The sequence below is a fragment of the Felis catus genome, chromosome X (assembly GCF_018350175.1).
Source record: "Felis catus isolate Fca126 chromosome X, F.catus_Fca126_mat1.0, whole genome shotgun sequence".
NCBI classification, from domain to species: Eukaryota; Metazoa; Chordata; class Mammalia; order Carnivora; family Felidae; genus Felis; species Felis catus.
Genome location: NC_058386.1, coordinates 127633582 through 127651241, shown reverse-complemented (window position 1 = coordinate 127651241; position 17660 = coordinate 127633582). Strand labels below are relative to the sequence as shown.

The 17660-nt window shown below is 36.0% G+C and overlaps 1 protein-coding gene across 2 annotated transcripts in view; it reads right to left on the bottom strand.

The window, feature by feature from the left end:
* Positions 1–17660, bottom strand: part of VAMP7 (vesicle associated membrane protein 7) — a 57454-nt gene that overhangs the window by 27600 nt on the left and 12194 nt on the right. The window contains exons 3-5 of one of the 2 annotated variants that reach the window (XM_004001062.4): positions 13554–13611; positions 11123–11260; positions 8525–8615 (exon numbers count right to left, since the gene is read on the bottom strand). In XM_004001062.4, coding sequence (XP_004001111.1) covers positions 8525–8615; positions 11123–11260; positions 13554–13611 — 287 coding nt within the window. The remainder of the gene's footprint in view (positions 1–8524; positions 8616–11122; positions 11261–13553; positions 13612–17660) is intronic. The other variant, XM_045050659.1, reaches the window with a different exon arrangement.

Here is a 17660-nt window from a genome sequence, read left to right as displayed (position 1 = left end):
ATAGTCAATAATATCATAACTTTCTATGGTGACAGACTGTAACTGCACTTCTTGTGGTAAGCATTTCATAATGTATATAATTGTTAAATCACTATGTTGTATACTTGAAACGAATACAATACGGTGTGTCAACTATTTTCCTTTTCTTTTTTGACAGAGGGAGAGAGCGTGCATGCAAGTGGGGGAGGGGCGGGGAGAGAGGGAGACAGAGAATCTGAAGCAGGCTCCATGCTGTCAGCACAGACCCCGATGTGGGGCTCGAATCCATGAACTATGAGATCATGACCTGAGCCAAAAATCAAGAGTCAGACGCTTCAGACACTTAACCGAATGAGCCATCCAGGTGCCCCTCAACTATATTTCAATTAAAAACTACATATATTTTCTGGGATACACACACACACACACACACACGTATGTATGTACGTATATATGTACGTACATACATATGTATGTATATATATATAGTCTGGGGGAAAATAATAAATAAAAGGAAAAAATTAAAAAGTAGGCAGAAATGGAAGGAAAAAGGAACAATGAAATTATAAAAACAACCAGAAAGCAGTGAATAAGATGGAATTAGTAAGCTCTTATATTTCAAAAATTAACTGTAGTAAGTTCACCAATCAAAAGGCACAGAGTAGCTGGATGGATTTAAAAAAAAAAGATCCAATAATATGCTGCTTACATGAGACTCACTTTAGATTTAAGTACACACATATGCTTAAAGTGAAGGGATGGAAAAAGATATGTCATACAAGTGGAAACCAAAAGAAAGTGGGGATAGCTATACTTAGAAAAAATAAGACTGTACAGAAAAACAGTAAAAAAAAAAAAAGGACAAATACAGTCATTATATAATAATAAAGTGGTCAATTCATTAGGAAGATATAACAATCTTAAATATACATGCACACAACATCAGAGCACCTAAATAAGATTTTTAATACTAACAGATCTGAAGGGAGAAAGAGATAATACAATAACAGTAAGGGACTTCAATACACTACTTTCAACAATGGGTAGATCATCCAAACAGAAAATCAACAAGGAAACACTGGACTTAAACCATACAAGTGGTCATAACAGACATACACAGAACATTCCATCCAACAGCAAAATACACATTTTTCTCAAGTGCACAAGGAACATTCTCCAGGATATACCATATGATGGGACATAAAACAAATCTTAACAAATTTAGGAAGACTGAAATCATACCAAGTATCTTTTCCAACCACAGTAGTATGAAAATAGAAATCAATAAGAGGAAAGCTGGAAAATCTATAAATATGTGGAAAGTAAACAGCACACTCTTGAACAACTAACGGGTTAAAGAGATAAATCAAAAGGGAAAAAAAAGAAACCTCTGAGCAAATGAAAATAGAAACACAGGACACCAAAATACATAGGATGCTACAAAAGCAGTTCTGCGAGGGAAGATTATAGTGATAAATGAATATGTTAAGAAAACAAAAGACCTCAAATAAACAACCTAACTTTACCCTTCAAAGAACTAGAAACAGAAGAACAAACTAAGCCCAAAGTTAGTGGAAGGAAGGAAATAAAGTTCAGAGTGGAAATTAATGAAATAGAAACCAGAAAAATAATAGAAGAGATCAACAAAACTAATAGCTGTTTTTTTAAAGATAAAATTGACAAACTTCTAGCTAGACTAAGAAAAAAAGAAGATTCAAATAAATAAAATCAGAAATGAAAGAAGAGACATTACAACTGATACTACAGAAATACATAGGATCATAAGAGATTCTTATGAACAATTATATGACAACAAACTGGATAACCTAGAAGAAATGGATATATTCATAGAAACATACAACCTACAAGACAGAATCAGAAAGAATTAGAAATTATGAACATTCCAATAATGAGTAAGGAGATTAAATCTGTAACCAAAAAGCTTCTAACACAGAAAAACCCAAAACCAGATGGCTTCACTGGTGAATTCTACCAAACATTTAAAGAAAAAATAATGCCAATCCTTCTCAAACTCTTCCAAAAAACTGAAGAGGAAGGAATACTTCCAAACTCCTTTTACAAGGTCAGCATTATCCAGATAAGGACACAACAGGGAAATAAAACTATAGGCCAATATCCCTAATGAACACAGAGGCAAAAATTCTCAAAAAAAAAATTAGCAAATTGAATTCAAACTACATTAAAATGATCATATACCATGACCAACTGGGATTTATCTATGGCATACAAGAATGGTTTAACGTACACAAATAAACAGATGTGATATATCACATTAATATAATGAAAGATAAAAACTTATAATCACCTCAATAGATGCAGAAGAAAACATTTTACAAAACACAACATCATTTCATAATAAAAACCCTCAACAAATTGAGTATAGAACATATTTCAGCATAATAAAAGTCATATATGACCAACACACTTCACCACATATATATATATACATATATATACACACACACACATATATATATACACATATATATACACACACATATATATATATATACACACACACACAGAATATTATTGAGCCATAAAAAAGAATGAAATTCTGCCATTTGTGACAATATGGATGGATCTTGAGGGCACTATGCTTAGTGACATAAGCAGACAAAGATTATATACTACTTATACATAATGCAAGAATCTAAAAATGCTGAATTTGTAGAAACAGGAAGTAGAATGAAGGTTACCAGGAGCTGGAAGATGCAGAGCAGGGAGATGTTAAAGGGTACAAACCTGCAACTAGAACATGAATAAATTCTGGAGATCTAGTGTACAGCATACTGCGTATAGTCAACAACACTGTATTATATACTTCAATATTGCTAAGAGACTAGATCTTAAATGTTCTCACTGCAGAAATGACAATTTATATGATGTGATAGAGGTGTTATCCAAAAGCTAAAGTGGCAATCATATTGCATTATTTAAAATGTATTAACATGTTGTACACTTTAAACTCACATGATGTTTATGTAAATTATATCTCAGTAAAATAAAAAAAACAAGGACAAGTAGGGTTTTATTAACCAACAAGTAGAGTGAAGGGGTGGTCAGTAGGTGAAAAATTACTGGCAGAAATCAAGGGTAGGCCTAAACTGGCTTAAAAGTATCTTCCTAAAGGCAAGCCAAGGACTTTACATCAAAGGTAGAGGATGAGGAACTTGATCACCTATCAAGGGTGATCAGATATCAAGGGTAAGGGATTGACTTAGCAGGATTCTTTGGTTAAGACTCAGGTAGACATGGGACATAGCCTAAGAATGAGGCCTGGACAAACAGAGGGCTGAGAAGAGATGGTCTAACATTTGGTCAAGCAGAGAGTCTTTGTCATGTATGATCTGTATGCCAAAAACTATAAAACATCGTCAAAAAAAAATTAAAAAGACCTAAATAAATGAAAAGACATCTCATGTTCATGGATCAGCTTAATATTGTTGAATTTGGCAGTATTTCCCAAATTGATCTACAGATTCAACACAATCCCTATGAAAATTCCAGCTACCTTTTTTTTTCAGAAACTGCAAAAAATTCTTATGGAAAGGAAAGGTACCCAGAATAGACAAAGCAATCCAGAAAAAGAGGAACAAAGTTGGAAGAGTCATAATTCCTGATTTAAAAACTTACTACAAATCTGCAATAATCATGACAGTGTAATACTGGCATAAAGACAGACATAAAGATAAATGGTACAGAACTAGGAATACAGAAATAAACCCATACATCTATGGATTAACTGATTTTTGATAAGGGTGCTAAGATCATTCAAAAGGAAAAGAAAACTCTTTTCAACCAATGTTACTAGGACGACTGGATATATACATTTGAGAGAATTAAGTTGGACCCCTTCCTTACCTTATACACAAACATTAACTCAAAAGAGATCATAGACCTAAAGGTAAGAGCTAAAACTATAAAATGTTTAGAAGAAAACACAGGAGTAAATCTTTGTGACTTTGGCTTAGGCAATGGATTGTTTTTTAGATATGACACCCAAAAGACAAGCAACAAAAGAAAAAAAAATAAATTGGGCTTCAACAAATTAAAAAACACTTTTGTGCTTCAAAGATCACTATCAAAAAAATGAAAAGATAACCCATAGAATGGGAGAAAATATTTGCAAATCATATCTGATAAGGGCCTAATACCCAGAATATGCAAAAAACTCTTACAGCTCAAGATTAATAAGACAGCCCAATTAAAAAATAACAATGTGGGGGGCACCTGGGTGGCTCAGTCAGTTAAATGCCCGACTTTGGTTCAGGTCATGATCTCGGTTTGTGAATTTGAGCCCCTCATTGGGCTCTGTGCTGACAGCTCGGAGCCTGGAACCTGCTTCAGATTCGGTGTCTCCCTCTCTCTCTGCCCCTCCCCTGCTCATGCTCACTCACTCACTCTCTCTCTCTCTCTCAAAAATAAACATAAAAAATTAAAAAAAAAAAAAGAAAAAATGACAATGGGGTACACCTGGGTGGCTCAGTCATTTTGGTGTCCAACTCTTGATGTTGGCTCAGGTCATGATCCCAGGGTTGTGAGATCGAGCCCTGTGTCGGGCTCCATGTTGAGCATGGAGCCTGCTTGGGATTCTCTCCCTCTCTCCCTTTGCCCGTCTCCCCCACTCTCTCTGTGTCTAAAAAATAAGTAAGTAAATCAAAATAAAAAATAAAAAATATAAAATGATAATGGATAGAATAGAATAGAATAGAAATTTTAATAGAAATTTCTCCAAAGATCTATAAATACAAATGGCCCATAAGCACATGAAAAGATGCTCAACATCATTAGTCATATGGGAAATGCAAACCAAACCACAATATGATACCGTTTCACACATACCAGCTTGGCTATAATAAAAAACACAATAATAAATTTGGACATGTGGAGAAATCAGAATGCTTGTACACTGTTGGGAATGTACAATGGGTGTAGCCACTTTAGGAAAGTTTGGTCTTACTCAAAATGTTAAACGTAGAGTTCCGATGTGACCCAGCAATAATAGTCCTCAGTATTTCCCCAAGAGAACTGAAAACATAGGCTCAAACAAAAACTCATACACAACTGTTCACAGAAGCATTATTTATAATAACCAAAAAGTGGAAACCACAAAAATATCCATCAACTGGTTTCAATACAATGGACTATAACATAGCCATAACAAGGAATGAAGTACTGATACATGCCACAACATGAATGAACCTCAACATCATTAAGGTAAGTGAAAGAAGCCAAGATACAAAAGGCTACGTATTATATGATTCCATTTGTATGAAATGTCCAGAAGAGGAAAATCGATAGAGACAAACAGAAGATTAATTGTTGCTTAGGTCTGGATGTTGAGAGCGAAAGAGAAGTGACTGTAAATGGGTATAGGATTTCTTTTAGAGGTGATGACAATGATCTAAAGTTGATTACATTGATAGCTGCACAACTCTGAATATATTATAAACCATTGGATGGTATAATTTAAATAGGTGAATTGTATGGCGTGTGATTTTTATCTTAATAAAGCTGTTTAAAAAATCAAACTGAGATTAGAAATGCTTTTGCTAAATTTTAATTGGATATCTCTGTAATTCTAAAAATAAGTAAGTCATTTAAAAGTTGACTTAAAAGGTTCATTTTCTGAGAAATTTATGCATTTGTAATAACACTGTAGCAGTTGGATGCTTCACTTTCAGGAGAAGTAAATACATCTGACAACCAAAAATAGAGGAAAAGTAAGTATTAGTAGTTCATTCCATAGGTTCTCTAGTTTGCATCCAGACATACAACTAAAACTAAAATCAATGGTAGGAAATCACTTCAAATAACCAAGAGACAAAACATATCAAGAATTGCATGTTTCTCCCTTTTTATGCTTAACATCACTGATCATCAGGGAAATACAAATCAAAACTACAATGAGATATCTCCTCACATCTGTCAGAATGGCTAAAATTAACAACTCAAGAAACAACAGATGTTGGCGAGGATGTGGTGAAAGGGGAACCCTTTTACACTGTTGGTGGGAATGCAAACTGGTGCAGTCCCTCTAGAAAACAGTATGGAGGTTCCTCAGAAAGTTAAAACAGCTCCTCTACAATCCAGCAATTGCACTACTAGGTATTTATCCAAAGGATACAAAAATACTACTTCAAGGAGATACACGCAGCCCAATGTTTATAGCAGCATTATCTACTATAGCCAAATTATGGAAGCAGCCCAAGTGTCCATAGACTAATGAATGGATAATGAAGATGTGGTTTATGTATACAGAGGAATATTACTCAGCAATCAAAAAGAATGAAACCTTCCATCTGCAATGATGTTGATACAGCTAGAGAGTAAAATGCTAAGTGAAATAAGTCAGTCAGAGAAGGACAAATATCATATGATTTCACTCACATGTGGAATTTAAGAAACAAAACCAATGAGCAAATGGAAAAAAAAAAGGAAATGAGAGGCAAACCAGAAACAGAATGTCAACTATACAGAACACAGTGATGGTTACCAAAGTCAAGGTGGGTGGGGGAATTAATACAGGGATTAAGGACTGTACTTGTGGTGATGAGCACCAGGTGTTGCATGGAAGTGTTGAATCACTATATTGTATACCTAAAACTAATATTACGCTGTATGTTAACTAACTGGAATGAAAATAAAAATTTAAAAAAAAAGTTCCTCCCTTTTGACTATTAATCTCATTCCTGGGAATAGGCACAAAACCATATATAACAGTACTATTACTGTAACACAAACCTCTAAATCAGTGCTACCTAAGAGTGTTTGCTACTGCTTCAACTATCTCTAATCACAGAGTTCAGTCCAACTGACATATTCATAACAAGATGTTCTCAATGAAGGAAGCACAGCACTGACTTACATGCTGGAGCAAGCTCTTTATCTGGTTGTAAAACAGTATTCTGAATACCACTTCTCTAAAGAACCAAAGGTCCAAAATAAGGACATGATTTGTAACCTATAATATAACCCAATTACATACTATATGAGCAAAAAGTAGACTCATGATAGCTAACAGTAATTCAGCTTTTACTATATGCTAGGCACTGTACAATATGCTTCACAAATATTCTCTCCTTTTTCCTGGTAACCTTAGGTGCTATCATCTCCTTTTTGCAGATTAGGAAACAAAGTTCAGAGAAGTTAGAGGATTGACCAAGGACTGACTGGAGGTAGAAGTGACATCAGAACTCAAACTCCAGCACATAGGACTCCAAATTTTGGTCACTGTATTATACTGCCCAAACAAAACTGAATATAAACTTATTATAATATGTATATATGGATAAAAAAAATTTTTAAAAATGGAAATAAATCTTTAGAATGGTGAGACCAAGAGTAAGTAATCTTTTTAAAAATGTCTTTACAGTTTGTACCTGTTCTAATAATAAACGTAAAAGTAATTCAAATAGTAAATCCAAAATTACAAGTAAACTGACATTTATGAAATTTAACAATCTCAATTAAGTATCTTATAAAACAATAATATAATCAGCTTCATTCAATTTTATACAAGTTATCATCTGAGATATTCCCCTTAGAAAGAGTGGATCTCAAACTTGAATATGCATTAGAATCCTCTGGAGGTCTTCTGAAAACACAGATTGCTGGGCCCCACTCACAGTTTCTGATTCAACAGGTCTGGGGTGGGTCCCAAAAACTTGTATTTCTAACCAGTTCCCAAGGCATGTTGATGCTACTGGCCCAGGGACAGTTTGAGAACCAGTGTTTTTAGAAAAATTAGCATCATCCCAAATCTAAATACAACTGCATAATCAATTAAAAAATAAACTGAGCCTGGATGGCTCAGTTGGTTAAGCATCCGATTTTGGCTCAGGTCATGATCTTGTGATTCACAAGTTTGAGCCCCGTGTTGGGCTCTGTGCTGACAGCTCAGAGCCTGGAGCCTACTTCAGGTTCTGTGTCTCTCTCTTTCTCTGTCCCTCCCCTGCTTGCACTCTGTCTTTCTCAAAAATAAAGAAACATTAAAATAAAATAAACTTGATGAATTTCTCTGGATTAGTTTAATGTGCTGAACAGCTTGAGAAAACACAGGCTGACTGAATTTCTATCATAGTTTGTCCTCTGAAGAATACAACAGTCAGTTTTTTTGGACCAATTCTTTCTTTCTCTCAATCAAGAGCTACAAACTTTCTAAGGAGGTCAAATAGTTATACTTTAGGCATCTACTGATAACATCAGCTATCTGGGTATCTCTAGCCAAAACTGATTAATTTATTCTTCACTGCTGAACGTTTTTGTAAGAGTCTCAGAAATTAGTATTGCTAAGTCAACTAACAAATTAGAATGAAGAACAGTTATAGTACTAAGAAAAAACCATTCATATAGCAGGCAGTATCATAAGTAGGTAATACCCATATCTTAGCCAATAATTAGTTTCCAATAGTAAGAATAAGGAAGTATTAGTTCAGCCTTTCTAGAATAATTTGATCCCAATCAAGTAATCTATTATCATTTTTGCCCACATGCATGTGAACTATGCCATGAAACATACCTATGTTTCTGACCATGATTCCTTTCAGTTCATCCACTTGGGCTTGAGTCTCCACCACTTTGTCTATGCCCTTATTCTCAGAATGATGCTTCTGTAAGAAAATAAGATTTAACTTACCAGACATTATTTACAATAGGAAAACAAAAAGAAGAGGAATGACATTGAGGAATGCTATTAAATTATGCTGGTATTGACACAAAGGATACATGCCATTTCATTTAAAAATTGTTATCAGACCTAGGGAAAAATATAGGCAGCATAAAAAAGTGACAATCTAGGGGCGCCTGGGTGGCTCAGATGGTTAAGCGTCCGACTTCAGCTCAGGTCATGATCTCACAGTTTGTGAGTTTGAGCCCCGCACTGGGCTCTGTGCTGACAGCTCAGAGCCTGGAGCCTGCTTCAGATTTTGTTTCTCCCTCTCTCTCTGCCCCTCCCCAGCTTGCACTCTCTCTCTCTAAGATGAATAAACATTAAAGATTTTTTAAATAAAAAAGTGATACCACGTGTTATAGTATAAAAATATCACCTTATTTAAATAATTAAATTAAATTAAATAATATAAAGGTATATATATTATAATATATCAATATACATTCTGCCTTGGGACAGAAGTATGTGGTTCTATAATCTATGCTCACACAAGAAAGGAAAAAAGAGGACTGTAGTTGGGGCAGGGGGAACAGGACAAATAAAAGCACCCCAAATTGTTCCCCACTTCTTCGGTATGATGAAGTAGGGACTGGCCCAGCTTCTGAGCATCTGTTATCTGTTGAGATCTGAGTATACATCCTATTTTCATTGGCTTCTTATAGGATGTAGAAATCTAAGACACTGATAATAGTATATATTTACATACACATATATACATGTGTATATATGTATATATATACATGTGTATATATGTATATATGTATATATATGTATATATAATAGTATATATATACATGTGTATATATGTATATATAATAGTATATATATATACACATATATACATATATTAATATTAATGTCCTTTCTTATGTATATATGTGTATATATATATATATTTTTTTTTTTTTCCTCCCTCACTCTTCCCTACGCCCAGCACCTCCTCACTGCTAGACCCACTACCGCTCCTCTCTCCAATAGTATATATTTTGAAATTATTATCCATAGCTATCCATGGAGGGCTTAATATACAATATTCTGGTCACTTCACCATGCTAAATGCTTCAAAGAAGAAACATTATTTAATCCACCCAAAAACTCCATGATGAAGATGCTTTTATTATTATCTCCATCTGTAGATAATCCTGGCACAGATTCATTCATAGGTCACCCACAGATCTGGAGCTAATGATGAACTGGCTAAGTTGAAAGTTTTGCTGCCAGTTCCCCCTATTTACCTTTGACTGTGCATTGGTATATTTCTGGTTGGTGATGTTTTACATGGTTTCATATATTTGATTATTTTCTAGTGGGAAGTATGAAACAAATGAACTGACTGAATAAAGATTTATAACTATATAAAGGAACTTCATCCCCAGAAGAATGCATATTTATAAGTGTAATACTCAAAAAGAATACTTAAAAAAACACTTAAAGGAGAAGTGAAAGGGAACGCATTCAATTATAATAATTCTTTTTTCTCTCATTCACAACACAATCATAGAACATATGTCTTTGCACTCAAATAGTTTCATGGATAAAAGGGAAGCATTTATAAAGGTCTCAACATCATTAGTCATCAGGGAAATGTAACTTAAAACCACAATGAAATATCACCACACACCCACCAGGATGACTAAAATTAAAAAGATAGACCATGGCAAGCATTGGCAAGAATGTAGAAACACTAGAACTGCTGGTGGGAATGTAAATGGTACAACCACTTTGGAAAAAAGTTTGATGATTTATTACAAATTGTGGTATATGCATACAATACTATTCAGCAAAAAAGAGACCTACTTATTTATGCAACATGAATGAGTATCAAAAGCTTTACACGGAGCATGCAAGACACACGAGAGTACATAATGTATAATTCCCTTTACAGGAAATTCTAGAAAAGACAAAACTAATTTATAGTGACAGAAAACAGAGCATAGGGTGCCTGTGGCAGAGTGTGGGGGAGGGGACTGACTGCAAAGGGACATCAGGAACTTTTAGAGTAATGGAGATATATCTTGGAAAGGGTGGTATTTCACAGGTGTATATATATGCAAAACTTCACCGAGCTGATGATTAGGTATTCATATAGATCAGCAGACTTGAAAATGACTAAGTTGAGCTGTTCAAAAATTACAATTGCCTCATGGGAGGGTAGAAGGTTAATGTATGAGTTAAAGAGGCCATTTGGCATATTAGTGGATTTATGCACTAGACAGGTAGCTAAAGTAGATGATATTTAATGTCCTTCCCCATTCCCAGATACTTTGAACACTAGAATAGAGAATATCACGTTATTTAAAATTTTTCTATCTGGTAAGTTTTCTTATGTTCACATTTAATGGCAAAATCAGAAAAATATATTTGCAGGTCAAGGTCTCCTTTATTCAAAGTGCCTTAAGGTAATAAAGAAGATAGGAATCAAAATACTACATCCTAAAAATATCTTACCAGCTGTGCAGCCAAAACACTTGAGAACTCGCTATTCATGGCATATGGGAGTGCTGTCTGTGCTCTTGAACCATATGTTGTCTGGAACCTCTTCTTTATCTCATTCAGAAAATTAAATGCTCGGGAACGTTCAAAATCCTGAAAAGAGACCAACACAGAGTTCACATCAGAAAGTAAACAAAGATGATATGGATGATTAACAACAACCATAAGAACAGCTAACATTACTGAGCAATGATTCCATGAAGAGGAACTAGCACTGACCTCATTTTACAATAAGGAAACAAAGGCTCTGAAAAGGTAACTTGCCAAAGGTCAAACAACTAGTAAAAGAGCTGAAAGTCCAATCTAAATATTAAACAACTAGTAAAAGAAAGAGCTGAGAGTCCAATTCAAATGTTTGATTACTTCCTACTAAAGATAACAGGATCTAAGTTAGCTTCTTGAGAGCAAGAATTGGGCTTTACTTCCTTCATATCTTTCACAGCATCTAATAAGAAGGCCCAGCACAAGAAGATGCTTAATAAATCCATAATAATACTGCAGTCTTTCACACACAAAGATAACACTACTGATAAATACTTTGAATTGGGTTTTTTCAGTAGTGATGGTACACTTGAAAAGATCAAGTGATGTACTCTTGTCTGGTCCCAGCCAAAAAGTAATTACATATGTATAAAATTACAACTCAAGAAACAGAAAACTCAACTCTGATGAACCCAAATTTAGTGATATTTCTCATCTATTCCAATAAAGATTAAACCCTGACCTATGGCAATCGTGCCAATTCCATGCCTCTTGTCATTGATCAATTTAGAAATAAGTATGTAACCTACTCCTAGCCAATGAGCAATTTCAGATATAGCTGGATTTTAAAAATAATTTTAGAAAACAATGGGGCGCCTGGGTGGCTCAGTTGGTTGAGCATCCAACTCTTGATTTTGGCTCAGGTCATGATCCCAGGGTCATGGGATCGAGCCCTGCATCAGGCTCTTTACTGAGCATGGAGCTTGCTTAAGATTCTCTCTCTGCCCCTCTCACCCCTCGTGCCCTCTCTCTCTCTAAAATGAAAAAAAAAAAAAAAACAAAAAAAAACTACTGTGAAACCAGGGATAAAAATCATTGTGATGGTCACTATGGTTGACACTCATCTCCATTTCACACAAGATGATTATTAGTCTATGCCAAGGGTTCGTAAGCTGGGGTCAATGGTCCGAATTCAAGGGGTCCATGTACTTGAATAGAAAGAAAAATGACATTATTTTCAGTAAGTTTTAACTTAAACTTCAAATCTGAGTGTAGGTAACAAACCAAAACAGTACCAAACAGTATCTGTCACTCTGTCACCAATAGAAATCTTTTTTTCACATACCATTAGTTATAGATATCTCAAAATCTCATTTATATCATCGCCATTTCAAAATTATTATTAGTCATTAGACCTCTGACTAGATCTTGTTACTTAACGAATTCATAAAGAAGCATATACATTACTCTATCAATTTTTAAAATACGCTGAATACTGTATTTCAATATAATTGGTTTTGTTTATAATAATGTATTTCATACACTTAAAAACATCCTAGGAGGGGCCTATGAGTGTCAAAGGAGTCTGTGGCACAGTAAAGATTAAACCCTGACCTATGGCAATCATGCCAATTCCATGCCTCTTGTCATTGATCAATTTAGAAATAAGTATGTAACCTACTCCTAGCCAATAAGACATGAAAAGAAGTTCACTTCGAAAGCAGGGAGAGAGGACAGTGTGCTTTGGAGAACTTCCCTCATTCTTACAATAAGAGATTTGAGAAGACATAGTCCCTCTTCTCTGAATACAAAATAAGTAAGCATGTGGCTGCATGCAACCATAGGGAAATGTATCTAGGAAGAAGCTGACACCAAGGATAGCAGAGGAGAGAGAGATGACCTTGATGGCATTGTTAAGCTACTGAGCATTTTGGTCTAGAACCTACAAACTCTAAAAACAGCCTACCAATGTGAACTACAGGTCTACAAAACTGATTATGATATACTGTGATTTTGTTTTCTGAAAGTCTATATACATTAAAAAATTCATTATTGATTGAATAAAATAACCTATTTAATATTTCAGATAAATAAATTTTGGACTGGATACAAAAAAGTCACGATTATGAAGACCAATTCCCACTGCACAATAGGATAAATGTAGAAGCTGCAAGAAATTAGTTAAGCTAAAACTCTACCAAAACTGAGCTGATATGCATGTACCCAGACATCACCTCTTCTTGTCATTTGCTGCTCCATATGATAAATGCAAAGTATAGAAAAAAATGTATCTATGGACACTTATATTCACATCATGTTTACCTACCATAAATATAGATAATTAAGAACTGACTCTATTAACAGTATACATACTTAAATAGCAACATGTCTTCAAGTTACTTACATCATCAGTGATACAAAGATATACAATCCTGTCTTGGCAGATGTAATGAAACAAATAACTGTAGGATAAAAGATATAAAACTTACTGTGGTTATGAGCAATATTGCTTTCACTTCCATCTTCTATGTATAAGCAAATTTAGTACTGCCAATGTGACCATATCATTTACCGATACTATCTATTCTCCCTCTCCCCCTCCCCTATACGCCTGTTTCTCTCAAGTCAAACTGATAAGAATAAATAAGACATTAAAAGAAAGTCTCTACCTTAACTACATAGCACAACAGTATGCACATTACCTATTAAAATGACAGCTGCAAAAGCACAACTGGACTCTTAAGGCCTGAACAAGGGATGACATCTTAGGAGGGACACATCATTAAGATTAACCTCCAATGGGTTATCCGGTCTTCCTTGCCTTCTTTTACAATCTCAAAGCAAACACTTTTTCTACCAAACACTCAACATTAACATTTGTTTGGCATCTACTTGGAGCCAGTTACTGGGCTGGGTGCTGAGGATACAAATAGGCAAAACCATCAGTCCCCACCTACACCAAGATCACAGTGCAGGGAATTACAGAGCAACATGGTAAAATAGGATGAGGAGAGGCAGTACACGGTGCTCTGGCAACATAAAGGAGACACCTACAGAGTTTAGCAGAGGGTAACGGGAAAGACATCCTGGAGCAAGTGATGTGTAAGCCAAGACCTGAATAGTAAGTAAGAGATGGCAAGGTAAAGAGCAAACAGAGTGTTCCAGAGTAGAAAACCAATAAACATAAAGGCTTGGAGATAAATAAAAAAAAAAAAAAGCACATAATGGGTTTAGTAAAGTCAAAAGAGTCCACATGACTAGAGTCCACATGACTAGAGTATGAAATGGAAAGACAATTTGGCTGCACAGATGAGGCTATGGAAGTAAGCAAATACTAGGCTATAGAATATGTTACAACCTCACTATGCTTTATCCCCAGAATAATGAACAAGCATCAGAGGGTTTTAGCCTGAGGAGAATGTGGTAAGATCGGCCACGTAAAGGGATGTTTTGGCTAGAACACGGAAAACAGACTGAAAGGAGGACCTGACAGGAGACTGCTGTAGTAGAGCAGGTAAGCAAATGAGGAGGGAAATAAACTAAAGTACTATGGGCAATGGAAAAGGAAAGAGAAGAAATAGAACAGAACTTGACAACTGGCTATTGGAAGTGAAGCAGAGGGATAACTCAATTTTGCCTCCTGGATTTTACCTTGGGCAAGTGGATAGATAGGAGTACCTCTTGAATTATACTTTTAATGTCCACATAGAAGCTTAATATGAATAACAAGGAGGTATGGGGAACTCAGGCAAAATGTCTTCCTCCACTACTCTAAAATCGTTCACATCAATTCCATCAATGGCTTCCACATCGCCATGTCCAGTGGCTCTCTCTGAAACATGGTAGTGTTGACCACTTCCTTCTTCTGAAAAGTGTTTTCTCTCCACTAGATTTCCTAACACCAGGCTTGCCTGGTTAATGTGGTAGTCTCTTTCCCTCTCTATTGATGTTTTCCAGCATCTTCAGCTCCCTGCTCTTTTCTCACACACTCCCTGGATGGTGGCATCCACTGTCATGTTTCATTGTTGTTTGTTTTCAGCTACCACAATTATGATGATAATTCTCACATCTAGATCTGACCTACTTCCTGAGCTCCAGGCTTACATACACTACTGTCTACTAGACATACCCAACTGGACATACCAGTGACAACTTAAACACAATGTTCAAAATGGAAGTCATCAGTTTCCCCACAAAATTTGTTTCTCCTAAACTACATTAGGGAGTAACTTGGTGCAAAGACCACAAAAAGTTACAAGGCATGGTCCCTGCCACCGAGGAGCCTACCGTCAGGGGACAGAGACAAAAAATAAAGATTGCAATTATGATACAGAGTGCTAAGTGCTACAATATGAATAAACAAAGGATGCTATGGAGACAAGCAAAAGGGAGGCACTTGGTCTGGTCTTGGAGTTCAGAGTTTCTAGAAAAGGAAATATCAAAGCTCAGAAAGACAAAGTCAGATTTTTAAAAAAGATAAACATTTTCCAGTAAAAGGTAATAGCTGCTGCAAAGAATAGGAAGAGAGAAAAAACCCAGCACTGAAATGAAAATAGCTGAGTATGGCTGGAGAACAAAACCAAAGGCTAAAGCAGTGACAGATGAGACCAGAGAAGGAAGCAGTGGCAGATCTTGAAGAATCTTCCTAGTCACATTAATAACTTTACCGACTGCACAGAGTAACTGCTGAAGAAAAGGGACATGATCAGAACTGCCCTTTTAGGACTAAAGTAATAATGAAGAAAATAGTTCATCTGGGACCTGTAAAATTAGCAAAAGTTTACCAGGGGGCTAGGAGGAGGAAGACAGTCCAAAAGCATGAAAAAAAATATATATATATACATATATAACAAAGCCGGGAATAACACAGCTAGGACAGGGTATGGCAAGGAGTCCTAAAGAGATAAGGGTAGAAAGGTCAGGAATGGACAAAATTGTGAAGGCAGAGTTCGGCCTTTACTCTAAAAGCAATGGGTTTTAAGCCAGAAAGTGTAATCACAGGAATATGCAAAACAGATTAAAGGAAGGAGCAACCAGAAGCCGAATGGTTAGGAGGAAGCTATTAAAAATGAAAAACAATAAAGGCCTAAACTACCACTATGACAAGTGGGGACAGAGGAAATGGAATGGATTGAAAAATGTCTTGTAGGAGAATGGCAAGGATTTGGTGAGAAAGTCAAATACGATTCTTAAATTTTAGGCTTAGCCAACTGAATGACTGGTGATGTTGTTAAAGAAGAAAGAAATAGCAAGAGGAAGATCAGATTCAGGCAGAAATGGTTGTAATACAGTAAAAAAATGGACTTTTTTCTTCTGGTGTACAATAGTTAAAGATATTTTTAATAGAGATGATGGAACATGATTATAAGAAAGAAACAAAGACAGACGATTAAAAGGAAAAAACTCAGTGATGGAGCCTCACTCTAGAGAATACTGGCCTCACTCTAGATTAGGAAGCAGGTGGGGAGGCATGGCAGGTGCATAATGTTTCCTTCTTGTACTATAACCATATTTTCACTGGATTACATACTCTAGCTTCCCTTGTAGTTATATATGGCTATGTGACTAAGTTCTGGTTGATAAACTGCGAGTGGAAGGTATATCCCCTACTTCCCGGTCTTGCCTCTAGAAGGTCTGAATGTGCTTTTCCTGGGCATTTTCCTGAGAACTGACTCGGAACACAGAGACCACAAGCCTAATAAGTCTGACAAAATTATAAAGCCAGACTCACAAGAAACTGGGATCACTTGACCCCTAAGACCACGTCTGGACCGGTAAACTATACCAGCGGGCAGCAGACTACAAAACCTGTATAGTTCCCAAAGAAGACACACTCTCTAACACCCATTTTGGATGTGGCCAGATGATAACGGACCAGGAAGAGCCTCGTGGAGAACAAAGCCAAGATTCAGGGAGAAAAGACAAGGGAGTTCTTCCAATAAACCAGAACCACTAACCACTCTAGGATCAGAACAGAAAGTCTTTGAAATGGCTGTGAAGTAGTTATTTGAACACTGCTGGGAAGCAGTGACCTCTACGTGTTTTTCATTGTTCCCTTTTCTAAATTGGAGTTTGTAACTTCCACTGTGGTGAAGTTGTTGTTCTTCTACAATTGTCTATTGGGTTGGCAGGGGGAGCAGGGGGAACATATGACTTCTCTTTTAGTTTATGGTCAGTAGGTCACAGGAGCCACACCTGGGCCTGATGGAGAAGACTGCATGTCACCCAGACTCTCTGAGCTGGACAGTGACCAGGAGTCTTTCGGGCCATCTCCTGCAGAGAGGATATGTGTTCTAGGTTTGAAAGGAAAGTACACACAGATATTTGAGTGGCCCAAAAGAGCAGAATGGAAGACTGCACAAGTTGTCTCCTAATATCCTCTAACTTCTAGAGCAATAGAATTTTAGCTGAACATACAGTTGCACAGCTTATAAAGGACAAATTCTAACCTCCCTTCTAGCTAGGTTAGCTACATAACTATGTAGAGAAAAATAAAACGTAAGCAGAAACT